This window comes from Gigantopelta aegis, chromosome 10, assembly GCF_016097555.1.
Source record: "Gigantopelta aegis isolate Gae_Host chromosome 10, Gae_host_genome, whole genome shotgun sequence".
Taxonomy (NCBI): domain Eukaryota; kingdom Metazoa; phylum Mollusca; class Gastropoda; order Neomphalida; family Peltospiridae; genus Gigantopelta; species Gigantopelta aegis.
The window spans coordinates 31,927,962-31,955,960 of record NC_054708.1 but is presented as its reverse complement, the minus strand read 5'-3'; the positions used below and the strand labels follow the sequence as shown (position 1 = coordinate 31,955,960).

The 27,999-nt window shown below is 35.8% G+C and overlaps 1 protein-coding gene across 5 annotated transcripts in view; it reads left to right on the top strand.

The window, feature by feature from the left end:
• The window catches only part of LOC121383125 (poly(U)-binding-splicing factor PUF60-like), a 32,403-nt gene extending 11,201 nt beyond the window's left edge, over nt 1–21,202 (top strand). For 2 of the 5 annotated variants that reach the window (XM_041512926.1, XM_041512927.1), the window contains exons 3-14: nt 4,237–4,354; nt 4,817–5,010; nt 5,660–5,718; nt 7,966–8,179; nt 9,260–9,387; nt 9,887–9,958; nt 10,876–10,978; nt 11,361–11,495; nt 12,026–12,323; nt 13,168–13,355; nt 15,959–16,148; nt 18,318–21,202. In XM_041512926.1, coding sequence (XP_041368860.1) covers nt 4,954–5,010; nt 5,660–5,718; nt 7,966–8,179; nt 9,260–9,387; nt 9,887–9,958; nt 10,876–10,978; nt 11,361–11,495; nt 12,026–12,323; nt 13,168–13,355; nt 15,959–16,148; nt 18,318–18,427 — 1,554 coding nt within the window. In that variant the 5' untranslated portion in view covers nt 4,237–4,354; nt 4,817–4,953 and the 3' untranslated portion in view covers nt 18,428–21,202. Of the gene's footprint in view, nt 1–2; nt 4,355–4,816; nt 5,011–5,659; nt 5,719–7,965; nt 8,180–9,259; nt 9,388–9,886; nt 9,959–10,875; nt 10,979–11,360; nt 11,496–12,025; nt 12,324–13,167; nt 13,356–15,958; nt 16,149–18,317 lie in introns of those variants that run through there. The other 3 variants (XM_041512925.1, XM_041512924.1, XM_041512923.1) reach the window with 3 other exon arrangements.
• Nucleotides 21,203–27,999: the final 6,797 nt, after the last annotated feature.

The following is a 27,999-nucleotide window of genomic DNA, read 5'->3' as shown; positions in this document are numbered from 1 at the left end:
ACAGACAGGATAGCACATACAGCTTTTGATATACCAGTCGTGCACTGGACATTTAACCATAAAATAGTCGTGTAACCCTGACAGGTGATCTAGGATAGTGAACTTTAAGAAATGTTTTTAAAAGTAAGATAGGTTGCCCTATTGCATCACAGTTTGAGGTGGCAGATGCAAAAAAAAAGAAGAAAAAAGTCTCTTCCTTACATAGTAAAAAGGCAAGATATAGGTATACTTTTCCAGCGATAGCATCAACGTTTACATCAGTTTTTCCTCAAACTATAAATCCTAGATAAATGAAACTTGGTTTATAGTTGTATCTATGGGTGCTCATTGCAGTGCATGTGAAAAGAATTAAAAATTAATAAACTGAACATTTTTATAATTAAAATACTTTTGCATTTAGCTTAATGTCAGGGTTTGATGTTGGCTCCATTTCTCACAAACTAAAAGTCACAAATTGATGAAACTTGTTTTGTAGTTCTTTCTATGGGTGTTCATCATAATGCATGTGAAAAGAATTTAAAATTAATTAAACTTTTTTAATTAAAATATATTTGCTTTTTGTTCAACATTTAAAGTTTCACATTTAGATCCATTTCTCCAACATCAAATGAAACTTGGTTTACAGATGTTCCTATGGATATTCATCACAGTGCATGTGAAAAGAATTAAAAATTAATTAATTAAACATATTTAATTGAAATACTTTTGCGTAAAGCTAAATATTAAAGGTTTGCGTCCAGCTCCATTTAACACAAACTGTAAGTCCTTGATCGATGTTACTTGTTAAATAGTTGTTAGTTAAAAATTAATATTAATTTTTTTAAAGATGAACATCTTATGTATGCAAATGACACCAAACACGTTTATGGTAGGCAAGACATTTAATACTGTGGCTGGGGTGTCGTTAAACATACATATATTCATTTATTTTAATTCTGCGAATAACTTCTGCAAGGAAGAACATTATACACTAAAAATTATTTAATAGGTCTGAATGGTTTCTTACAAGTATTTTAAGGTAAATTGAACATTAAACAACTATTTGAAACTAATATTCAGGTCTGTACTTAAGTGAAAAACATAATATTAGTTTACAAATTTGGTGGGGGGGGGGGGGGGTCATCTAGCATGTTAATATTTTGAGAACTCAGAAGTACCAAAATACATGTACACATACATGTACGTCACGGGAGCCGAAATTAAATTATTTTCTTTTTCTGTCTGTATTTTTGCAGCCGTGCAAACCAAACTGCCCCCATGTTGACCTGTGACGCGGAAACTGAAAGCAGCATCTGTATGCAGCAGTCGTTTCTGGAAGAATAATATTTTACTAATGAGAATAACAATAGATGTTATTTTAAATATACTAGTGTTATTGTGTAACCTGTACATGCAGAGATCTACCATGTTAATTCAGCATGCATTTTTATAAATTTACTGTATTTAAACAAAATGTGCAGAGTTCATTTTTTTTTTTTTTTTTTTTTAATATATATTGCTTTAGTGCAATGCTTAGATTAACATATAGTAACTTGTATAGATTTAAGCAAACAGAAATATTGTGTTAAAACTGACTGATTTGTGTCATATTAATTTTTTTTTTTTCTTCTTCTTTCTTTTTTTCATATTCTTGTTTTTACAGGTACCATATACCTTAAAACCCCAAGTTGACATTTGAAGCACAAGTGACAAGCGAATACATCAATATTGTTTGTTTTCAATTTGAAAAGAAATATGATATAGTTTTTGGTGTTCTTTTGAAAGAATGAGCAAAACTACCTTTGTTGTAAATCATTACCTATGTTAAATATTTAGTGGCTGTGCATTTGTAGTGGGTGGGTGGGGATAAATAAACATTCTTTACTCTCACATTTTCTGTACTTTCAAGAAAGTTGTGGTTGAATAGAGATGCCTTGGTGGTGCTTTCGTTGAGTCACCAGGTTTATGGCTTGTAGGTACTGAGTTCATGTCCCAGTACTGATTCAATGGACTGGTGGTGGGCTATTACAGTGACTTCTAACCTGTTAACCCTGGTCCTGGATAGATGGCCCAGATAGCCAAAATATGTGTCCAGGATATCTTATTTGAACTTTGCATATACATGTATGTGTGCATATATGTATTAAGTAGGATTTTAAAAATCCGAAACAAACCCAGTTGTAATAGTTGTTATTGACCAACAATTAAACATCTTTTTCTCTTTTTTTTTGTTCAAAGCAAATTAACTGGCATCATAAGATATTTAAAATTTATTAAGAAATAGTGAAAAATATATCTTAAATTTTCAGTAAACATTTACCATACTTATACTAATGAACAGTGCATGCAGCTTGTGCAGTTAATGTTAAATCTTTATGTTGCAGGCATGCATCTCAAGGTTCCCTCTGTCTCTGTCTCGACCCCCACCCCACCCCCCAAGCTATTTGGTTCTGTCTGTCGAACAACATATGAAGGTAAAAAAGGTTAATAGTTCAAGAGAAGTTAGTGTAATGGCCTTGCACATCCTGTTTGAGCTTTGTGCACTGAGATAGTACGGAGAGAGAATGAATTCAGTATCTACAAACCTTGAACCCAGTGGCTTGAACCACTTGGTCAAAGTGGCTGGTGCACGTAACTTTACAAATGCTACAATTGATGTAGTGAATGGATTGCCCTTTATAGTGAGGTGGTTTGCAACAGGGTTCATTGTCGTACTGGTACATGGTTCATACATTTCACTTTTCTGTTTCATACACCGAGCCTACACACTGTTCTTGTTTTTAAATCCCAAAATATGGAGTCGTGAAGATGCCACAGTAAACAATCAAATGATGAAACCTGATGGACATTTACCAAATGCAAAAAAAAAAAAAAATGTGTTGATATTTTATTAAAATAAACAATATAAAGCATTGCTGACAGCTAGTATGTTACAGAGGATAAAAATTCTCCTATTTTTTGTTTGTTTGTGGTTAATTCTGGATTTTAGTGCTACCCCAAAACTGTTAATGTTCTTATGACAACACCTGTGCTTCTTTTTTTTAACCTTTGTATTTTTAATATTCATTCTAGAGAGCCAATGTGATTTCCATCCTAGATTAATCATTGGTCTCCAGCTGAAACAAGAAATCAGGGGGGAAGGGGGTTATCATCCTTTCATACATATTACAATTCTTCATGTTGAATATGAAGGTTCTCATCTAATAGAGGTGCATGGATAAGTGAACTTGAAGTCTTCATTCCTTGGTGGGACTGGTATGTCAAAGGCTGTGGTATGTGCTATCCTGTCTATGGGATGGTGCATATAAAAGATACCTTGCTGCTAATCGAAAAAGAGTAGCCCATGAAGTGGCGACAATGGGTTTCCTCTCTCAATATCTGTGTGGTCCTTAACCATATGTCTGATGCCATATAACCGTAATTAAAATGTGTTGAGTGCGTCGTTAAATAAAACATTTCCAGGCCACTAACAAAGCCATTCCACCATCAGCAGTATTGGGTTATTAGTGAAAGAGATAGTTGGCGAAACACTGAAGATTTTGAAATAAAAGCTTGTGTAATATATAACTTGCCGAGTAATCGCAATCTTTTGGTCTACTTTCTTTTTATTTTATTAAATAGGGTTGAACATAAGTTTTGTCTTGTCAAAGGTTGTTCAAATATGAATAATAATATTTTTTATTCCTCTTTTGAAAAAAAAGTTAAAATCAAAATCTCCAGTGATTTTCTTACGGACGGACATACATGTAGGCTTGTGCATACAATATTTTTAACAGGTGGCATAAATAGAAAAGGACTGATTTTGATGACATGGCACATACCTTGATGAGTAGTGATTAAGTATCACAGATGAAAATCTGATGATTTTGTAATTTTTGGTGTGAAATTTTTGTCCTTGTGTTTTGATAAAAAGTTATGTTCATCTAGAAAGCAACAAATAATTTGCAGCTAACAGTTGATCTTTCTTTTTTTTCTTTTTTTTATTCTTTTTTTTCTTTTTTGCCATCTGCCAAATATTATTTACATCCCTGCTTATGGCCAACCAGTTGTAGGAAGTCTGTTGTGTTTTTATAACATAAGCGGCTTTTAGTCTTCTGGTTAATCTGAGTACATACTTTGTAATAGTTTTATTTGCAGGTGTCTTAAGAAAAGGATACAGATCCCCCCAACCAAGGTTTCAAGGAGTTTAGTGCAGGAACCGATTACTTATGTCTCTTTCTTTCTTTCTTTTTCTGTGTTTTTCATATGCAATGGTAGTAGAAGTGAAAAGTGTGCCACCATAACAGTCAACATGTATTTGAAGGCTTCTAGCCAAGAGAACAGGGCCAGCCCTGAAAAAGGGCTATACAGAGGCCTTTCATTCAGCATTGAAGCGGTAAACAATGTTTCATAAGAATCGACTTGCACTCTTACATATTTTTGGTGTGTTTTGAGGTGTATCTGGAGACTTTTTTTTTTTAATTTTTAATTTTTTTTAAATTTGTTTTTATTGCTTGAACTTTTTTCAAGAAGTGCAGAACATGTTATGTTCCGAAAAATTGTTTTTCAGAAAGGAGTATTTTGTATAATTCAGTTTGTGAAATGGTGTTGCATCAGACACAGGTTGTATTGAATACTGAACCTGGAAACTGATAGCAATATGTCTTAATATATATATTTTTTATGTTAATGCAGTATATTGTCGTGTTGGTAAGGCATTGATCGATTGTGTCTATGTGTTGGTAGGAATTTTTTAATAGTGTATTACTAATTCTTTCATTGGCACCAAAGCTTTTGGCAAGTTTTGCTCCTGAGTGCAGCATTTCTTATTTCTTCCTTTTTTTTTTCCTTGGTGCAGAGGACCTCATACTGCAGGCAAACCAGACTGGTCCTTTGTTGGAGGGTCCCGGTGCCAAGCGAGAAATCAAGCTATTCACACCTCCCAAGCTGTCATCGTCCCAGCAAGATCTCATTCAGAAGGCCAAGAAGTATGCAATGGAACAGAGTATCAAAAGCGTGCTGGTTCGGCAGACAATTGCACACCAGCAACAAGTAAGCTTAATTTTGCCATATTTTTTTAGGGTTAGGTAAGCAGAATGTTTTGCCAAATTATCTGGTAAACTTAAAAAATTTGCAGAAACCCACAATTATTTTCCACCAGTATATCAATAATTACATTACTTCATTCGGCCAAATTAAAGTAAAATTTGCTTTTTGTTTTTAATACTTGCAATTAGTGAGTGGCAGAAAAAAATGTTCTGGATGCTGTAACATGACAAGTCCATTCAATTGTCTCTCACTTTGTTTCCGAAGGGAAGTATATTGTCTGTCTGTCCGTCCATCCATCAGTCCCACATATAGTTTTCGGATTAAAAAAAAAAATTCCTTGAGATATTGTGTATAGCTTTATCATATACAATTACAAATAAAGTTGAACGTTTGTGGTGATTTACCCATTTTTCAGTTATAGCCTTGAACTTAAGAGATACATTATTTTTTTTAGTTTTCATGGCTGTTTTTGTTTTTGCACTGCCTCAAGATATTGAGATGAAATTTTAAATGTAACTTTATCATGTACTGTTACAAATCAAGTTTAACTTTCATGGCGATTTACCCATTTTTCACAGAGTTATGGCCCTTGAATTTAGGAGAAATGTTTTGGATCTGTGGATCCTGACTATATATTGTTTCTTCTTCACAGCAAATGCAGAATTTCCAAACGACAGTCCAGAGGCAGCAGGCATTAGCCTTGATGTGCAGGTAGGTTTGGCACTCATTTTCACACACTGTGTTATTCCTTAAATTTAACTCTTGTACCCGTTAGGTAACAAAGGCCATGGTATGTAATATCCTGTCTGTGGGATGGTGCATGTAAAAGATCCCTTGCTGCTAATCGAAAAGAGTAGCCCATGAAGTGGCGATAGCCAGGGTTGAAAATTAGCAGTCGCCCATGGCGACCTTTATTGGCTAAGGGCGACTAAGAGTTTTACAAAGGTAGTCCGTTGGGCGACCATCGATTTTAGTGTCTGGCGAGTATGGTACTTGTTAAAAAGAAACACACTCATACTGAATCGAATGTGACAAAACACACCGCGTCTGTGTTGGTGCGAACTACAAATCTGGCAGGTGAAGACCTAGTGCAGGGTCTATATTTTGACAGCGCCACCATAATGAATAAAGATAAAATTCATATATTAATTTATTAAGTTTTCAACCCATACCGTCTCGAATAAAATTTTATTGGGGGTAAAAGTGCAGTGTAATAAACAAAAATTCTTTACAAATTGCCATGAAACTGCATAGGTTAACTCTTTTTTGTGATATAAGTTTTAAGGCAATTGACGGAACACCCAGTGTAATCTGAATGACACGACCGTAATACATGACCAGGGTCGTGTGTCTGCACAAAGCAGGGTCGAATGGGCATTTGGCAAAACGGTGGAAGATTCCATGGATCTCTATTTAGGAGAACAGCCACTCCCGAGGAAATCATTTGCTGGGAATTTCACCCCTCTTGTATCACTACAAAATGTATTCCATTCCTCTTGCATCCCCACAAAGAGGACTGCCACTCCCAGACTAGTTCACTAAAGCATACGCAGTTTTACATTTAGTCTGTTTTCTACTGCATTATCTTTTACCCTGTATTGAAAATTAGATTTGATATGTTTAATTTAATGGCACTTTGTAAAGAAACATGTTTATTTTTACTGGATTTCTGTTTCAATTTTTTTTTTTTTGAGTTGGTATGGGTTTAAAACGTAACATGTTTTTATTTAAATTTTCACTTTATTCATTATGAAGTCAAACGTCAATTCATCGGTTTTCTTTAACTCAAACGGTTGTTATTCAACAAAAACACTATAGTTTTAATTTTACCTGTGCAGTTAAATTCCAGTGTCATAATTGGAGGGTTATTTGAATTTGAGAAGGGCCAGTAAGATTTTTCTTCAACTGGCCCTACTGGCGACCTTGGTTTTCATGTTAATTTTCAACCCTGGACAGCGGGTTTCCTCTCTCAATATCTGTGTGGTCCTTGACCATGTGTCTGACGCCATATAACCTTAAATAAAATGTGTTGAAAATGTCTACCTGATGTGCAGTCAATCTGGGGCCGATCTCCGTCTTTTGGCCGATTAAAGTATTTTTCATTCCAACCAGTGCTCTTTTTAAAAAGGCCATGGTATGTCCTATCCTGTCAATGGAATGATGCATATATAAAAGATCCCTTGAAGTGATGGTAGTGAGTGTTCTTTATCTCTGTATTCCGTAACAGTATATTTGATGTCATATAGCCATATATAAAAATGTGTTTAGTGCTTTATTAAATAAGCCATTTCCTTGGGTGGGGGGGGGGGGGTCAGAACTTTTTTATATTGTAATCTCTTTATTATGACCGGTCTCAGTGGTGTCGTGGTTAGGCCATCGGTCTACAGGCTGGTAGGTACTGGGTTTGGATCCCAGTCGAGGCATGGGATTTTTAATCCAGATGCCGACTCCAAACCCTGAGTGAGTGCTCCGCAAGGCTCAATTGTTAGGAGTAAACCACTTGCACGGACCAGTGATCCATAACTGGTTCAACAAAGGCCACGGTTTGTGCTATTCTGCCTGTGGGAAGCGCAAATAAAAGATCCCTTTCTGCTAATCGGAAAGAGTAGCCCATGTTCTGGCAACAGCGGGTTTCCTCTTAAAATCTGTGTCGTCCGTAACCATATGTCTGACGACATATAACCGTAAATAAAATGTGTTGAGTGTATCGTTAAATAAAACATTTCTTTCTTTCTTTCTTTATTATGAAATATTTTACAAAACATAATTTTTTTCTATTTCAAATAATTTTCATGTAAAAAGTGTTTATATGATTTATGCAATAAATATAAATAAGATGTTGTAAATGTGACCTTTCTGAAATAGTGGGGGGTTTTTCATTTAAAATTAAAAGAAAAATATTAGGTTTTTTATTATTATTTATCAATGTAAATAAAATGGGTTTTTTTGTTTGTTTAGGATATATGTTGGCAGTATTAACTTTGAAATCAAAGAAGACACGATAAAACAGTCTTTCATTCCATTTGGACCAATCAAGAGTGTGAATCTGTCGTGGGATCCTATTACGAATAAGCACAAAGGTTTTTCCTTTATTGAGTACGAGGTTCCTGAGGCAGCACAGCTTGCACTGGAGCAGATGAATGGCGTCATGATCGGGGGACGCAATATCAAAGTTAGTACATTACTAGACAGCAAACTTTGGCTTCCTTAAAGGGACATTCCTGAGTTTGCTGCATTGTAAGATGTGTCTGACTAATAAAATATTTCTACGATTAAACTTACATATTAAATATATTTTCATGTTTAGAATATCAGTGTCTGTATATTCAATGTGTTTCTGGTCGTCTTCATATTTGTAAGAAGCCCAAATTGGATTTTGTCTTCAAATAATTTTGTACGTACGAAAAAAACATTATTTTAGGAAATAAAATGAAATTTAACCTAGTACAAATATTAGAACGATCAGAAACACATTTAATATACAGCCACTAATATTTTATGCAAAACAATATATTTGATATGTAATTACAATCGTTAAAAAGTATCTGTTTGTCGATAACATCTTAAACATTGCAGCAAACTCAGGAATGCCCCTTTAATATTATATCGTATCTGTAATTGTAACATTTTCTCTTTATTTTATACGATTTATGGTTTGTAGGGAACATTTTGTTGTCAAAATATTGATCAGTGACATTTCTGTCAATTGAAAATTGATTAGCAACTACTGTTTAATGTTTTAAAATTGTGTAGCGAGCTATGAAACTTGGGTATTGCCGCGTCAGTACAGAATTATTCAAGTGCTAGTGTGTACACATATCAGCTGATTTGTTTTAATAATTTGGCTAATAAACTTTTAATAAATTAGGAACTGTTGTATGCAAATAGTTTCTAAGAAAACTCTACACGGTGACTGGTATTTACTGTTCAGATTTCACTTTGTATTTGTCTTTCGCATTATAATAAAAATATTTACGATTTTGTAAAGGCAGATTGGGTGTATTTAAGTGTTCTACCACCAGAATGATGTTGATTGGCACTCAGTGCATACATTTAAAGATCATTACATTCTGTTTTCATGAACGTTTTTAACAAAAACCTTTTAGGGCTACTAGCTGTCGGTGTATACATTTAAAATTTATAACATTTTGTTTTGAGAAATATTTTAATGAAAGTTTTTTGTTGCTCTCCTAGCTGTAAACATTTTCTTTTGGGCAGTGAGCTGTACTTTTCTCTTTTATGTTTGTATCAGGTTGGACGTCCCAGTAACATGCCCCAAGCTCAGCCCATCATAGAGCAGCTGGCCGAGGAAGCAAAGAATTACAATAGGATATATGTAGCATCTATTCACAGTGATTTGTCAGAGTCCGATATACAGAGGTAAGCTTCTTTGCAGTTTTGAGATCAGTTCACCCATTTTTTCTTCTGGATGCTGGTGGATTCTACTTTTAAACAACTTGTCTTGATCACTGTGGAATGGAAGGACTGATTTTTACTTCCATTGCAGCAATTGGTTATTTCAGTTTGGTTTAGCAAATATGCATTGTATTATTTTACAAGAGTTACCAATATCACTGATACATTTTAGTGACCTTAAATGCAATTGCTTGGAATTAGAACTGATCTGTAGTTTGTTGTAATATTTTGTTTGGCCTAGACAGATTTGTTTTGGGACAAAATTCACACAATTTTTAACACTTATTTTCATTCAACTTGAATCTTGAAGCCATGATATATTCTTGTTTTATTTTTTTATTTTTTTTATTCACGTATAATATGTATGTAATACACTTAGTACAACGCTTCAAGTAAATGAAATGCTGCTAAATATTGCTGGTTGTTTCCTGGTTAATAAACCACTGTTGTATTTATCTTTCAGTGTGTTCGAAGCTTTTGGAAAAATTATCACTTGCAAGCTGGCTCAAGATCCCACAAAACCTGGTAAACACAAGTAAGTTCATTTGTACCTCTCTTCCCATCAAATAAAACAGATACCTTTATATTTCTTGAAGCAGAAGCCAATTTGCAAGGAGAACCCCGACTTTTGTTTCTGTTAGCAGTTGGAAAATAGAATGTGGCTTGATTATGGAGCATCAAACTGATATGCGATGTGTAGAAAAATTATCAGATTATTTTTTATTCCGCAAGTAGCAGGGCTCGAACATAAGAATTTGTTAACCTATAGCAATTTTGAAAGGTTTTGCTATGGTAGGTTTTAGCCTGATTATAGCAATTTTTATTTAGTAACTTTTGCAATAAATAAACACCAAATAAAAACACTAAAATTGTCCAGTCTAACCCAAAGCACCATTTGTTTCATGCGTCCATTAAAATGTAACACTAGGTTTACAATAAAGACTGGTCAGTACTGTTCCATGCGAGATTGTTATTAATCTATTGAAAAGGTTTCTGGTAGGAAAAGTTCTTGCATGATTTAGACAATGTTCCTCACAGTCATAGAATAATAAAATATTCTGTAAGATCAAAACTTACTCCAGCACGAGCAAATAATTTGGTACACTTAAATCACTAAAAATATGTGTATATCTGTGAAAATATGTTTCTGTATGTATATGTATGAGTGTATATATATATATATATAGATATGGATATCTATGTACATGAGGACGTTACAAATACTGTCTTAGTCTATGATTCAAGGCTCCCCATCCTTGACATTGTCACTTTGATTTGTGGCAATAAAAAAAAAAAATACTAAGACAAACACACACACACACACACACACACACACCCCCCCCCCCCCCCCCCCCCACCCCCAAACATATTCTGTATACAACATTTTTTTTAGTATATTGTATTGATTGAATACAAGCGACTTGTTTAAAGTGTGATTGTTGTTTATTACAGAGGTTACGGCTTCATTGAGTTTGAGAACCAGCAGTCGGGCCTCGATGCAGTCGCGTCAATGAATCTGTTTGATCTGGGAGGACAGTATCTACGAGTAGGACGGGTAAGTCTTATTTCTCACATACATATTTCAGTTCTCTTTTTATACCATACAGTTTCACCTGCATATACTGCTGTCTTTGGAAAATATCATTATAGAGAGCTCTGAACTGCTACCTGCCTTGCTTTTTGGAATTTTAATTTTTAGTTTTCAATTTTTTTTTTTTTTTTATTAAACATTTTATAGTGTATTTGCTACTTGCTACATATATTTGTGCAATTAATATTGGTATTTTGTGATTTCGGGTCATCACTCCCCATGGAGTGGTGTCGATGGGTTTCCAGTCTAATTATCTCTGTTGTCCATATATCTGACGCTATATAACCATAGTTAAGAATGCGTTGAGTGTCTCACAATGATATTACATTTCTTTCTTTGTTTTCAGGCGATCACTCCACCAAATGCCCTCCAGGCCCCAACAGGTCCCAGCAGCATGCCAACTGCCTCTGCTGTTGCTGCAGCTGCTGTCACGGCCAAGATCACTGCCATGGATGCCCAGCAACAGACGGCCGCTGTTCTGGTAAGTGTGTGAAATGTTTTTACTCTTTGAAGTTTGGTTTCACCTTGATAAAGTCAGAAGGCAAAATATAGTGACTACTTTTGTGGTTAGATCAGTGTTAATTTTTTTTTAAAAATATTGATAATTTATTTTATATTGTAAATTTATTTAGTAAATTTTATTTTTTTAAATTTTATTTAAAAAACTTTTGATGGCCAGTGTCATTTCTGCTTAGCTCAGTGTTAATTTTTAAAACGTTTCTTTGAAAACAATAATTAATTTTATATTCTAAATTTCTTTATAAATCCTTTTAAGCTCATTATTTTCATCAAACTAGTACTTTTTTTTTTTTTTTTTTTTTTCCCTGGGAGTGTGAGATCTTTAAATGGGAGATCTATGAATTAAAAAAATTAGTGAAATAATTTCTTTTTCTTTTTTTAAATAAACATTTCTTTATAAAATAAGTGTGGGTTTTTTAATTAAAAAACTAGTCATCTACCTGTGACATCATTCCTGTTTTATTTGTACATTTTTGGTTTTTTCCATTTCAGGCCCCACCTGGTCTTGCTATGCCGACGACTCTTGGAAATGGCATACCCTCTCCACCAAGTCTGAAACAGTCTTCACCCGTGCCAATACCAATCCTGCCACCACCTCCAATAGCAGTTCCCACGCAGCTCGGCCAGCCCCCAATTATAACCCCTCTACCCATCCCTCCAATACCACCCCCTTCAGTGAGGCCTCTCATGCCTCCAACCCTTGTTCCGTCAACCCTCATACCACCACCAGTGATGCCGCCAAGTCTCATACCATCAACTAACATACCTCTTCCAGTTACAAACTCTCTAGGTAAGTGCAAGTGGAGTTTCTAATCGGCCAGATTCATAGAGTATTAATTGTTTTAATTGGTTGTTCTAATAATCGTTTGCTTTGCAGGGTTAGCTTTGGGTTAGCAAAACATTTCGCCAAATTATTTATTTAACTTAAAAAATTGCAGAAATCAATAGTTATTGTCTAAAAAAAATGTAAATTATTTCGCCAAATTAAAATAAAAATTTGTCAACTGCTTTCACGGTTCACAGTTGGCATATTTAGCAAGTGCCAGAGCTAGCCCTTGTTTTTTTAATCGGATGAAACTGTACATTGTTGACATAATTTCCTTGATGGGCTAATGCATGTCCTTGGTTATTTTCAGTTTCCAGTTACTTTTTATTCAAAGGCAGGCAATGAAATATTTATTCAATACTTGGGTTTATTTTCAAACTGCTTTATATCCATTTAAATCATTTAGTTTAGCTGCACCATAACGTTAAGTATATCACATAAAGCCAAATTTTAACATACTCTTTCAATGGATATAGATAGCGTTTTGGCATAAACATGCATTGTACTAACATAACATAACGAGTACACCTTCACTGCATACTCCTAAATGTAGTTTTTAATAAGTTGGTGCAAAGATCAAATATAAAAGTACAGGTGCCGTTGCAGGAAGCCTATTTTAGAGGGTTATTTTTTGCATGGTTTCCTTTATTCGAATTAATTAATTTTTTATTTAATTCAGTTACTGATAATACTGTTTTTCCAATTGTTATCAGTCTTGAACAGTACCGTAATGACCATTCTGCTTTAATAATTGAAACAGCATTGTGTTGTCGACTAATACACCATGTATGTATATTTGTACTTGCAGCCAATGCCACGGCTATTGCTGCATCATTGTCAGCGGCAAACCCTGATGCGGAGAGAGAAGCGAAGGCGAACGGAAAACAGAAACAGGACGACGACCAGCACCAGTCTCTGGAGCAGCAGGAAAGCATGAAGATTAGTGGCAGCAACGCCAGACACATGGTCATGCAGAAACTGATGAGGCAGTCCGAGGTGAGACGTGGTCATTATGTTTTAAAGTAATACCAGACACATGGTCATTCAGAAACTGATCAGGTGGTCCGAGGTGAGACGTGGTCATTATGTTTTAAAGTAATACCAGACACATGGTCATGCAGAAACTGATGAGGCAGTCCGAGGTGAGACGTGGTCATTATGTTTTAAAGTAATACCAGACACATGGTCATGCAGAAACTGATGAGGCAGTCCGAGGTGAGACGTGGTCATTATGTTTTAAAGTAATACCAGACACATGGTCATGCAGAAACTGATGAGACAGTCCGAGGTGAGACGTGGTCATTATGTTTTAAAGTAATACCAGACACATGGTCATGCAGAAACTGATGAGGCAGTCCGAGGTGAGACGTGGTCATTATGTTTTAAAGTAATACCAGACACATGGTCATGCAGAAACTGATGAGGCAGTCCGAGGTGAGACGTGGTCATTATGTTTTAAAGTAATACCAGACACATGGTCATGCAGAAACTGATGAGGCAGTCCGAGGTGAGACGTGGTCATTATGTTTTAAAGTAATACCAGACACATGGTCATGCAGAAACTGATGAGACAGTCCGAGGTGAGACGTGGTCATTATGTTTTAAAGTAATACCAGACACATGGTCATGCAGAAACTGATGAGGCAGTCCGAGGTGAGACGTGGTCATTATGTTTTAAAGTAATACCAGACACATGGTCATACAGAAACTGATGAGGCAGTCCGAGGTGAGATGTGGTCATTAAAGTAATACCAGACACATGGTCATACAGAAACTGATGAGGCAGTCCGAGGTGAGATGTGGTCATTAAAGTAGTACCAGACACTTTGTCATACAGAAACTGATGAGACAGTCCGAGGTGAGATGTGGTCATTAAAGTAGTATCAGACACATGGTCATGCAGAAACTGATAAGACAGTCCGAGGTGAGATGTGGTCATTAAAGTAATACCAGACACACGGTCATGCAGAAACTGATGAGACAGTCCGAGGTGAGATGTGGTCATTAAAGTAGTACCAGACACATGGTCATGCAGAAATTGATGAGGCAGTCCGAGGTGAGATGTGGTCATTAAAGTATTACCAGACACATGGTCATGCAGAAATTGATGAGGCAGTCCGAGGTGAGATGTGGTCATTAAAGTAGTACCAGACACATGGTCATGCAGAAACTGATGAGGCAGTCCGAGGTGAGATGTGGTCATTAAAGTAATACCAGACACATGGTCATGCAGAAACTGAGGAGGCAGTCCGAGGTGAGGTGTGGTCATCAAAGTAATACCAGACACATGGTCATACAGAAACTGATGAGGCAGTCCGAGGTGAGATGTGGTCATTAAAGTAGTACCAGACACATGGTCATGCAGAAACTGATGAGGCAGTCCGAGGTGAGATGTGGTCATTAAAGTAATACCAGACACATGGTCATGCAGAAACTGAGGAGGCAGTCCGAGGTGAGGTGTGGTCATCAAAGTAATACCAGACACATGGTCATGCAGAAACTGAGGAGGCAGTCCGAGGTGAGGTGTGGTCATCAAAGTAATACCAGACACATGGTCATGCAGAAATTGATGAGGCAGTCCGAGGTGAGGTGTGGTCATCAAAGTAATACCAGACACATGGTCATGCAGAAACTGATGAGGCAGTCCGAGGTGAGGTGTGGTCTGGTCATTAAAGTAATACCAGACACATGGTCATACAGAAACTGATGAGGCAGTCCGAGGTGAGATGTGGTCATTAAAGTAGTACCAGACACATGGTCATGCAGAAACTGATGAGGCAGTCTGAGGTGAGGTGTGGTCATTAAAGTAGTACCAGACACATGGTCATACAGAAACTGATGAGACAGTCCGAGGTGAGATGTGGTCATTAAAGTAGTACCAGACACATGGTCATGCAGAAACTGATGAGACAGTCCGAGGTGAGATGTGGTCATTAAAGTAATACCAGACACATGGTCATGCAGAAACTGAGGAGGCAGTCCGAGGTGAGGTGTGGTCATCAAAGTAATACCAGACACATGGTCATGCAGAAACTGATGAGACAGTCCGAGGTGAGGTGTGGTCATCAAAGTAATACCAGACACATGGTCATGCAGAAACTGAGGAGGCAGTCCGAGGTGAGGTGTGGTCATCAAAGTAATACCAGACACATGGTCATGCAGAAACTGATGAGACAGTCCGAGGTGAGGTGTGGTCATCAAAGTAATACCAGACACATGGTCATGCAGAAACTGATGAGGCAGTCCGAGGTGAGGTGTGGTTATTAAAGTAATACCAGACACATGGTCATGCAGAAATTGATGAGAAAGTAGGTTAAATAGAATATTTGTTATTTAAAGTTGCTTTCTGTTCCTAAAGAATGAGGTGAGATCTGAGTGTATCTATAGTTCCTTTTTCTTTTACAATTGGTTTATGTTTTGGGGGATTTTATTGATGTCATCAATTGTAACAATTTGATTTTAGTACCAAATTATTGATAAATTCACCCATAATGAAAAAAAGTTCTTACAATTGCAAACAATGTTACTAAATAATATAGTTTGAAATCTACAAAAACATTTTTCTTTTTCCCTTACCATGATTGTTTTGTTGCTTTAAGGCTCGAGTGATGGTGCTGCGTAACATGGTGGGGAAAGAAGACCTTGATGATGACCTCGAGGAAGAGGTCACGGAGGAATGTGGCCTGTACGGTGTTGTTAACCGAGTCATCATTTATCAGGAAAAACAGGGCGAAGAGGACGATGCTGAAGTTATTGTTAAAATATTTGTTGAATTTGCATCAATTGAGGGTAAGTTGTGAATACATGTATTAATAATGTTACGGTGGCTTATTTTAAAGGGACATTCCTGAGTTTGTTGCATTGTAAGATGTTTCCGACTAACGAAATATTTCTACGAGTAAACTTACATATTAAATATATTTTCTTGTCTTGAATATCAGTGTCTGTATATTCAATGTGTTTCTGGTCGTCTTAATAATTGTAAGAAGCCCAAACTGGATTTTGTCTTCAAATAATTTTGTATGTACGAAAAAAAAATATGTTAAGAAATAAGATGAAATTTAACCGTGTACAAATATTAGAACGATCAGAAACACGTTTAATATACAGCCACTAATATTGTATGCAGAAAAATATATTTGATATGTAATTACAATCGTTAAAAAGTCTGTTAGTCGATAACATCTTAAAAAGTGCAGCAAACTCAGGAATGTCCCTTTAATTGTTTATGACCAAATCTTTGACACCCGATAGCCAAAGTGGGTGGCACATACCTCAATGGTACAGCGCTCGCTTGATGCACGGTCGGTCTGGGATCAATCCCCAATAGTGGGCCCATTGGGAAGTTTCTAGTTCCAGCCAGTGCACCACGACTTGTATATCAAAGGCCGTGGTATGTGCTATCCTGTCTGTGGGATGGTGCATATAAAAGATCCCTTGCTGCTAATCAAAAAGAGTAGCCCACGCAGTGGCGGCAGCGGGTTTCCTCTCAATATTTGTGTGGTCCTTAACCATGTGTCTGACGCCATATAACCGTAAATAAAATGTATTGTGTGTGTCGTTAAATAAAACATTTCCTTCCTTCCGATGTAGCCAATGATTAATAAATCAGTATGCTCTAGTGGTGTCATTAAACAAAACAAACTTCTTCTTTTCTTTTAGTTATTAATAACAGAGAGATGATTTTTCAATCTGAATTGCAAAATATTTTCCTTTATTTAATTTTTGTATATCAGGTTGTAAATTTAGCAGTATTTTGTACTTGCACACCATTTTTCTTTTTTTAAATCTGTGAGGTTATAATGAACATGTTTCAGGTTGTGGTTCACCAAATCAACATTTCATAATTGAAATTCACCATGAAACTAAAACAAGAATTAGAATGTTTAACAAGTCTTTATGATACGATAGAAATTTGTTTCAGTGACACAAATAGAAATTGGCTAATCATTTTAGGAACTGAGTTATCATTAAACAAACACTCATTTCATTTCATTATCTTTATTGTCTGGCATCAGCTTTGTATTTAGCTCAAGTTATTGAGAAAGACAGAAAGAAAGTTTGTTTTGTTTAACAACACCACTAGAGCACATTGATTTATTAATCATCGGCTACTGGATGTCAAACATTTGGTCATTTTGACATATAGTTTTAGTGGGAAAACCCACTACATTTTTCCATTAGTAGCAAGGGATCTTTTATATGCACCATCCTACAGACAGGATAGCACATACCACGGCCTTTGATATACCAGTCGTGGTGCACTGGCTGGAATGTGAAATAGCCTAATGGGCCCACTCAATGGGGATCGATTAATGTTGACCTCCATTTCTTACAAACTACAATGAAACTTCATTTGGGAAAATGTGGATTTCCTTCAAGACTATCTTTTAGAATTATCAGATGATTGACATACATTAGCCAATAATTAATAAATCAGTGTACTCACGTGTTATTGTTAACTAAAACAAACTTCAACTTAGTTTATGTTGGTTGAGTTCTCGCTTGAGGTACTTGAGTTGCAGGATCGAACCACCTCGGTGGATCCCATTCAGCTAACTGGACAAAAGCCATGGTATGTGCTTTCCTGTCTGTGGGAAAGTGCATATAAAAGATCCCTTTCTGCAGGTTTTCTCTGATGACTACGAATCAGAATTACCAAATGTTTGACATCCAATAGCCGATGATTAATTAATCGATGTACTCCAGTGGTGTCGTTAAACAAAACAAACTAACTTTTTTCAAATTAATTTATAGTTGCACCTATGGATGTTCATCACAAATAATGAGAAAGTAATCTTTAGAAAAAAATTAAATTAAAATTTCAGTTCAATTTTTTTGTATTATTATTATTTTTCTTTTTTTTCTTTAAGTTTATTTTAGGTAAAACATTTAATTCTGCAGAATTTCTGTTTTATGTGTGTAATTTGATATTGAACTTCTCCATTTTCTTTTTAGCGATTGAAAAGGCAATAAGTTCCCTGAATGGCCGTTACTTCGGAGGAAGAATAGTCCGAGCAGAACGTTATGACCAGGATATGTTTGAAGCCCAGGATTTGTCTGGTTGACATCATCAAGTTGGCTGACAATCCTCTATTCTCAGACTGTTTTCAAGTAACGGACAACTTAACTCAACAAGGAGTGACATCATGACATGGAACATCTCACCACCCCCTGGGGAACAAAACACCATCACCATACTTTTGGAAACTTCGTTCAGTGCATTTTTTATTTCATATGAAGTTTGTTGTTCATAACGAGTTGTGCTTCATGAGTGATTCGTTGGGGTGGGGGAGGGGTTTCAGTAATACTTCTACATCGATAATGCATCTCTCAGTCTTGTAACTGTCAATCAGAATACCACCACCTGGGTAGTTAGCCATTTTCTGATTGGCTGTTTGAAAATTGGATCATCCCATTGTGAGAAGAGGAAACTGCAATTAATTTTTTTTACTTTCAGAATAAGTGTTTGAAAAAGAAAAACCATTTACGTTTTCTTCAATCCTTTGTTGGATTTTGTGTATCGGTTCCAACACCAGATTAAGATACAATGTGTCATTGTCCATTAGCAGGCAGTAGGTGGTGATTTTGGGCAGCAACTGATGCCGACACTGGCGCCTAAATTTTATGCTTGCACCTTATTGCACAGAGTAAAATAAAGATATAGCAATCTACCTACTTTTCTTAAACAGCCTCCTGCTTTCAAAGAAATGAATACATTTCATTATGGTTACTGTGATCTTGTATTGTTTGATGAGTATTATTATTACCCATATGGCTAAAAATATCTTGGTACATATCAAAGTGACAAGTCCCACTAGAAAGCCAAGTGGAACGTAACACTTTAACGTCACACAGTGTCATTGATTGACGCACTATAACCTTACAGGAACGTTAACCAAACGAGTTGAGTGATGTAAATTAAGATCGATTATGGGTAGTAAATAGGATATTAAACTTGCTACCATTTTGTATCATGTTTATGTCCCTCATCAAATAATGTTCAGTGTCACTTGGAAAAGCTCATGACAACTGAAAATTATTTCACTCGGGACATAAACATGATACGAAATGGAAACTTGTTTAATGTCCTATAATTATGTGTAATCAGAATTTGGTAACAATATGTAATGGTGGAATTAAGTGGAATAAGGAGAAGTAAATCCGGATTATTAGTATGTGGGTGGAAAATGTGTTTACAAAGTGATGAAAATGTCACAAAAACCCTAGCAATAAAAAAACATTGACTTTTGAGTGAGTTATTCGCTGTACAAGTTCTTGCTTTCATGTGCTTAGTGTATGCTATAGCAGCTTCACAAAATGCTGGAGGACCTGACCGTAGTTATGACAAAATTCTATGACTAGATAAGTGTGTATATTTTTGGTCCGTGACTAAAAATCTATGTCACATGACATATGCCTAACTTGACTCATTTTCTTCAAGCTATTATTTCAGTGTATCATTGATATTTATAAATAAAGTGGGGGGTTTGTGATGCAAATAAGAAAACTTGTATTTATGTGAATTAAAGAGTTCACAAATGCTATTTTGATGTGAAGAAATGTGGCTAGCGTCTTACAAAGAATGACAATCGTGCAAGTATGATGTTATACTGCAAAATATTTGCTAGATTTATGTTACACAATCTGTGTAGCAAAACTGGAATAAATGTGATTATTATACTATTCTCGTTGGATTGCAGGATAAATAACATAACTGGTTACTGTCTTAACATATCAGCTTTATCCTGCTGAGGTCAAATAGCAAAATTGTTTTTGCAGATCGCTGACATAATTTAGTCCCCTACAAGTTCAACAGGAGCGGACTATAGGTTTCGTCTCCGATAATCTGTCTGTCTCTCTGTCCGTCTGTCTGTCCCACATACAGTTTTCTGGATCTTTTTGGCACAATGTCTCAAGATATTGAGATAGAATTTTGAGATTGCCTTTGTGATGTGAAAATTTGTCTTCCAGACTTTTTCCCTCCTTATGCCTGAAGATATTGAGATGACATTTTGAATATTTCTTTATCAAGTAAAGGTGTTGTTTTTTTTTTTTTGTTGGGCTCGGTAGGGAACATGTATTGCTTTAGCAGTACTCTCAAAATATATGTTAACCATTCTATTCTTCACAGGATAAAGCTGATAACTTGTGGCAGTAACAAGTTATTCTCTATTTATGTGACACGGAAAAGTATGCACCTTCAGAACTAGCGTCGGTGAGTACGACTGGATTTGTATGCAATATTACATTAATGTGCACAGTTCTGTTTGAGAAGCAACTTGTATAAGTTATAACAATTCAGAAGCAGTCCAAGGACCTGCGGATACCTTGTGCCTCACACACTGTGCCCTGACAATACATAGCCTGCCCTGACAATACATAGCCTGCCCTGACAATACATAGCCTGCCCTGACAATACATAGCCTGCCCTGACAATACATAGCCTGCCCTGACAATACATAGCCTGCCCTGTAAATATTGTGGCCATGATAAACCATTTGTATTACACTGGTTATTGTATCAACTAAACCAAGTTGATGGCTTTCGATTAATTTAATGCTAACTTCCAAACACACCGTCTTTATTCTGCAAGTGGTATGCTATTAAACTGTGTAGATTAATTCATTTGAGGAAGTTGTGTGCATGGATAAAAGTGATGTTACAGTTTACAAGTTGATACATAATTTTGAGCTTCTCAAACCACAGTGCATTTTCCCTTAAAATATATTAATAGACCATGGTCACAAAGATCTCTTAGGCTCTGCTAGACAACAAAGCATCCTCTTTGCAAGTCTTTTAGCATTGCACTGCGAGATTGCAAAGTTGCGAGAATTTAGTGAATTAGGTCCCAGGGGCCTAATTCACAAAGGTCTCTTAGGCTCTGCTAGACAACAAAGCATCCTCTTTGCAAGTCTTTTAGCATTGCACTGTTAGATCGCAAAGTTGCGAGAATTTAGTGAATTAGGTCCCAGGGGCCTAATTTCACAAAGGTCTCTTAGGCTCTGCTAGACAACAAAGCATCCTCTTTGCAAGTCTTTTAGCATTGCACTGCGAGATCGCAAAGTTGCGAGAATTTAGTGAATTAGGCCCCATGTCAATACATTGGATGAATACAGCCGATTGACAGTTTTCGACTAAATTAATGGATAGTTACAATGCTTCAGCATACTTGTTCCATAAAATTGGCAGACATATTTCTTTCAAGTTGAATGTTGTGTTGGCTTCTGTTTACATAAACATCTAATTGTTCCCTGGTTGGTGTTCTTTGGTTAATCAGCCTTTTCACAGTTCATTTTTTTAATTATTTTTATAGAACATTTGTAAAAAAAACAATCTTTCATTGATAGAACTTTTTATTGGAATTGACAGTGCTTTCCATCTTTTCATCTTCGTACATGAACCAGTCATTAAATGGGGCAATGTGTGTTAGTGTTGATCATTAATGGAATATTTCGTCTGTTGTCCATTGTGCATTTTTATTCATACAGCCGTGTATTCTCATATTGTATACTCATGCTAGTTTTTTAAATTGATGTGCAAGTTTTTCAGAATAGGGTCTTGGGTAGCCATTAATTAAACAAAGAATTGTGATGCTAAAGATTTTTACAATTATTGTTGAAAATAAAACCATTTGAAAAAAAAATAAGGTGAAAGGCAGTGTACCCAAAGAAAGTTTAAATATTAACACAATGAAAGGCCGTCTGGTAATGAATGGAAGTTTTGACCTATGATTTATTTGACAAGTTCACAAACGTTATGAGCCTAATTTACGAAGCCTCTTTTTTTTTGTTAAACGCAGGTGTTTAAAGCATTTTAAACCAGCGATAGATATGAGCAGAAATTTGCAGTAGTCCACCGGACAAGTACATCTAGAAATCTACTTGTCTGCCAATATTTTCACTTGTCCAAGTAAGCGATTTGTTTTATTCAAGTGCAAGAGCAATGTTTTTGATTTATCAGAATGAAACTGCTCAGAGCAATTTCACTTGTCCACTGGACAACCATTGAGGTACACTTTGCTTGTCCAAGCAGATTTTCACTTGTTGGGATAAATGGACAAGTGCTTATTTTGAACACTGTATGTAAGTCTTAAACAGTCTCTGTAAATTCAGCCCGTTATTTGTAAGATTGGGCTTTCATCAGGGGTGGGAATTCTCCTCGGATCAGCTGTTTTCATTTCATGGAACATTGCATTTCCTTGCATTTTAATCATCCTTTCCTCTAAAATGTGGCATATGGCACAGATTTTAACTTACGATTTCAAGAATTTCTGGGACCCCTCTAGATTTTTTTTTTTTTTTTTACAGTTCACCAATTCCCACCCCTGTTTCATACATCCCATTTGAATGAATATCTTGATATTTTCTTATACCTAGTATATAGGGTATGTTCATTTATAGATATTCGGATTGGCTGATCCATGGTGATAACCTAGATGTAAAAGCCAAACTGTTCATTGAATTAACATTGCCGATTCCTACTTAAGACATAACTTAATGGTGTCGGTACCAATAAATACATTTTATTTGGAACACGTGGTTAAATTTCTTTCACATCTGGTTTTTGAAGAAGTATACAATAAATATTAATTTTAAAAAAAAAAGAAAAAAAGAATACTATAGTCTGTTAGGTACCATTTATCTTACAATTTGTTTCTTAAAAATGTATCTTAACTCCCATTATTCTCTTTAGATTATGTTTTAAAATGACGTAAGATACTGCAGATCCAGAAATTAATGTGATCATAATATTAATGTAAAAAAACTGCAAGTGGATGTTAGTTGCATTAATAAATTGACACATTTATTTCTTTTTCCTTTCTGTGTCACAGATCATTCAGTCGAAATCGAAATTAAAATACTGCTACTGGTATATTTTATAAAGCACACTTCAGTGTATGTGATGATTCAATAGCCCGGATAGCTGCCAGCCATGTGTCATGGTCGCAGTATTTTTTACAATACTGTCACAAACTGAAATGATTGACCATGCATGAATTTGAAGGTCTGCCATTTCTTTGTGTTTATTGTTTACAATGTTGACTGGCCTGCACACTACTTTGTGAATTGTTCTTGCATTTCATGATTACAGTAAATGGTTTCTAACAGCTACTTAGGTAGTATTCTCTATTACAAACTTTAAAATAAAGGGTTGACAGGGCTAGTTCTGGATATACAAAATATTTCGCCAAATTATCTATTAAACTTAAAAAAAATTGCTGAAACCTACCATTATTTTAAAGAAACTTTCAACCATTATATAAAATTATTTCGCAAAATTAAAATTAAATTCGCCAGTTGTGCTTAAAATTTGTAATTAGCGAATTTGGAGAGTGGCAGAGCAAGCCCTGGTTGAGAAGGTAATAAATACTGAACAGTACCCTTTACTTTGCACAGTGAATTGTCCGTTATACTCCATGGTTCAGTTTTGTTTTCATTGCTTGTGTTAAACATTGCTTTATTCTGCAGTGCATAGCTGATTCTTTCAGCCCCAGTTACCTAACATGAGTGGAATGGTGTTTTGTAAAACAGTTAATCACTTCTCAAGTTGTACAGAAGTAATTTGCTTTAAGTATGTAGAAATGTATTTTTTTAAATCATTCTTTGGGGTTTTATTTAATCAGATGCTTTTTTTTATTATTTTTTTTTTTTTACAAAGTGAAAAGGTGAGAGAAGGTATTACTTTTCTGCCAGTGTGAATGTTAAAGTTTCACATTTCTCAAACTATGGGTTCTAGATCAATGAAACTTGGTTTATAGTTTCACCAGTGGATGTTCATCACCATGCCGGTGAAAGAAATACAAACTTAATTATAATTGATTTGGGGGGTTTTAAAGTTGTTTTTTTTAAAAAGTTTTTGTTGTTTTTTTAAGGATTTTTTTTCAATACATGCATCAAGTGCCACATCTTACTGATGCCACTATCAGTGACACCGAATAAGTTTATGGTAGGCGAAACAGTTCACAGATTTCTTGTAGTAATCAATTCATTTGTTGTTACGTTGTTATTGGTTTGTTGACTGGATTGGTGTGTGATGAAAGTGGTTGGAATATTTGTGCAGTGTGTAATGAGGCTATTCTACGTGAACATTTACTAAAATTGTTGGATACAGATTTTGAAGCAATCGTTAACTGTGCTGAATTATTAATTCAACAATGTAATTCACTGTAAATAAATCATCAACATATTGACTGTTTTCGGTTGTATTTTCTAAATGTTTATAAATGTAATTGTTTGGTAGCCTTCATAAACCATGTACACCCCTATCCCATCTCAAAATAACAAGAAAAATTACGGTTAACGGTAGTGCAACATGGTATATTTCTTTTTTGAAATAAATGCATTACAAAGAAAGACGTACTTCAGTGGCGAGTTGCAGCTCAGTAGTAGTCCTCATCTGATGTGTGTCAAATTGAACACCCAATCAGTGCTCCAGAACTGGTATATTGTGAGCTGTGGTCTATTTTTCTCTATGAGAAGAGCATGATCCCTTTTAGAAACTGGTAGTAGCATACTTATAAACCAGGATCAATCGGGCTTTTATTTTTGAGAGACATCTTGTGAGCAAGAAGAATAGTGGTTTTATTTAACAACGCTCAACTCCTTGTAATTTGGTTATGTGGTGTTGGAGATATGGTTACATGTCACACGGATAATGAGAGGAAACCCTATGCTGCCAGCAAGGGATCTTTTATATACACCATGTTGGACAGGACAGTACATACTATGGCCTTGTTTCACACCAGTTGTGGAGCACTAGCTGGAACAAGAAATACCCCAATGGGCTCACAGACTAGGATCGTTCGGCACTTTACCACTGGGCTACATCTAGTACCCATCACACACTAACAAACCGGCATAACATACACTGAAGTCAGTTATGATTTTTACACCTGTTCCCATCAATTTATCCTTAGTAATTTGATGTCCTATGTTTTAAAAACTGCAACAGTTTGTACAATCACTTACTAAAAATGCCACAAAAAACACGAGTTCTCATTTTTTCCAAAGTTTAGCAATACTAGTCTGCCTGGAAAACCATGTAGCCTTCTTCAGACCTGACCAGCTCTCCATATTATTTATACATGTTGTATTAGAGGTACATGTATGCACTGTCCTATTAATGGGAAAATATGTAAAAGATTTCAGTCTGCTAATTTGTCATAAGAGAGTAACTTTGCTGGTGATAAAGTTTGTTTTGTTTAACGACCCCACTAGAGCACATTGATTAATAGCCAGAGTACTCGCTGTAAGAGAGCTTGACGGACATTTGGAAGGTTATACGTTCTCATTACTGACCGCGTATAACCTTTCAAATGTCTGTCTAGCTCTCTTAGTCATATTTGGGCTAACTGTTAATTACTCATCGGCTATATGTATGTCAAACATTTAGCAATTCAAGACACATAGTCATCGGAGGAAACCTGCTATATTTTCCTGATGCAGCAAGGGATCTTTTATATGCACTTTCCCACATACAGGAAAGGACATACCACAACCGTTGACCAGTTGTGTACTGGTTGGAACGAGAAAAACCCAATCTGTTGAATGGATTTATCGATGTGGTTCGATCCTGTGACACAAGCACCTCAAGTGAGCACTTGCAGACTGAGCTAAATCACTCCCCCTGGCTGGTGAAATTAAACCCATTAATCTTTGTCCTGAACAGTGCATGGGGTTGCAGGTTTGAAGTTTTGAACCATCAAAAATTAATTATTTCCTGATCACTTTTACACCATCCAGTAACTGAATTCATTTTGTACTTTTACTTAGTTTTTAAAAGGTCAACTTAATATTAAAATAAAAATGGACTAAGAGTTAACCCTCTTGAATAGTGTTGAACATATACAGTGAAACCTCTCAAAACCAGACCCTCTATAAACTGGAATTCTCTCAAAAACTGGACATTTTTCATGGTCCCTTTTTAAATATCTGTACAGAAGAGAACCTCTCTAAACTGGATACCCCTTAAAAAGAGGACGTTTTACTTGGTCACGGGGGTGTCCGGTTTAAGAGTAGTTCATATGAATTTCTCTAGTTTACAGTGATGTAATTTGTTTGATTTGCTATATACTCGTAGTGTACATAGACAATAATAAACGAGTTACCAGTTATTATCATATTTACAGGCATGTCCAGAGTGAAATAATTTTCAGTTGTCGGGAGCTTTAAGCGAGTGACAAATGAAAATTATTTCACGAAGGACATAAATTGGATAACAACTAGTATCGAGTTTGTTATTCTATTTATTACCTGACTTATTTTTTCACTAAAAGCCTTTATTTTCGACACTAACATGTATAGAAACCATATAAACCACTTTACGCACTGTTCTGCACTGAGTATTGTTATAACAATAATTTAATCAAGTTTATAGATAATTTTCAAAAACAAAAGTTATCTTTAATCTGGTACAAAATCTATAATGAATTGCATTAAAATGACATTTTGTTATAAATTTAACACCAAAAACAGATGGCCTTAAACAAAAACTCTTTAAACTAGATGACCTCATTGTGCATGTTTGCCAAATTGTGATGACGTCATATTTGGTACCGACAAGGTCATTGGTTTGTTAGCGTCAAATCATCCAATAGTATTGTTCGTTAGACCAATGCATGAGAAATTATGATTTTTATTTTCCCCGTTGTGAGTGCCTGCTGGGGTAATAAATACTGAAAAGACCGGCCTCGGTGGGGTCGTGGTAGGCCATCGGTCTACAGGCTGGTAGGTACTGGGTTCGGATCCCAGTCGAGGCATGGGGTTTTAAATCCAGATACCGACTCCAAACCCTGAGTGAGTGCTCCGCAAGGCTCAATGGGTAGGTGTAAACCACTTGCACTGACCAGTGATCCATAACTGGTTCAACAAAGGCCATGGTTTGTGCTATCCTGCCTGTGGGAAGCGCAAATAAAAGATCCCTTGCTGCCTGTCGTAAAAAGAGTAGCCTATGTGGCGACAGCGGGTTTCCTCTCAAAATCTGTGTGGTCCTTAACCATATGTCTGACGCCATATAACCGTAAATAAAATGTGTTGAGTGCGTCGTTAAATAAAACATTTTTCTTTCTTTCTTAAATACTGAAAACACATCATGCATAATGCATCCTTGTTTTCGCATAAAGTTTAGAATTGGCATTCTGCAAGATGCTTTGTAAGCTCTTACGTGAAAGCAAAATTAGGAATAACATTTTTTGTTTCTGCTAATACAAATCATACAGTACAAAGATTTAACACGTTCAGTTCACAGTTCATAATTTTATATAAAGTTAACCATTGATATAAAATTAAAAAATATATAATATATAAATGACACAACTACGACAGCATTTACAAACATTTATTACACAAATTCACTCTTAACTGATCAATGAGCCATGAGCTTCCTGTAACAGAAGATAGCTGGCTCTCTGAGGATCGTAAACACAAAACTGTGTACAGACAACTGTACTTGTGTACGCACACACACATACGCACATGCACACGCATACACGCACACCAGAATACTTCATTAAGCTCATCACTCGTACAAACCTGCAGTAACTCATCTTGAGGTCATCACTCATCCAGTCTGGTTGCAAAATATTTATAATGTAAAGTTTCCTTCTTGGTTTTTTTCTTTCTCTATAAAAAACCCAAAC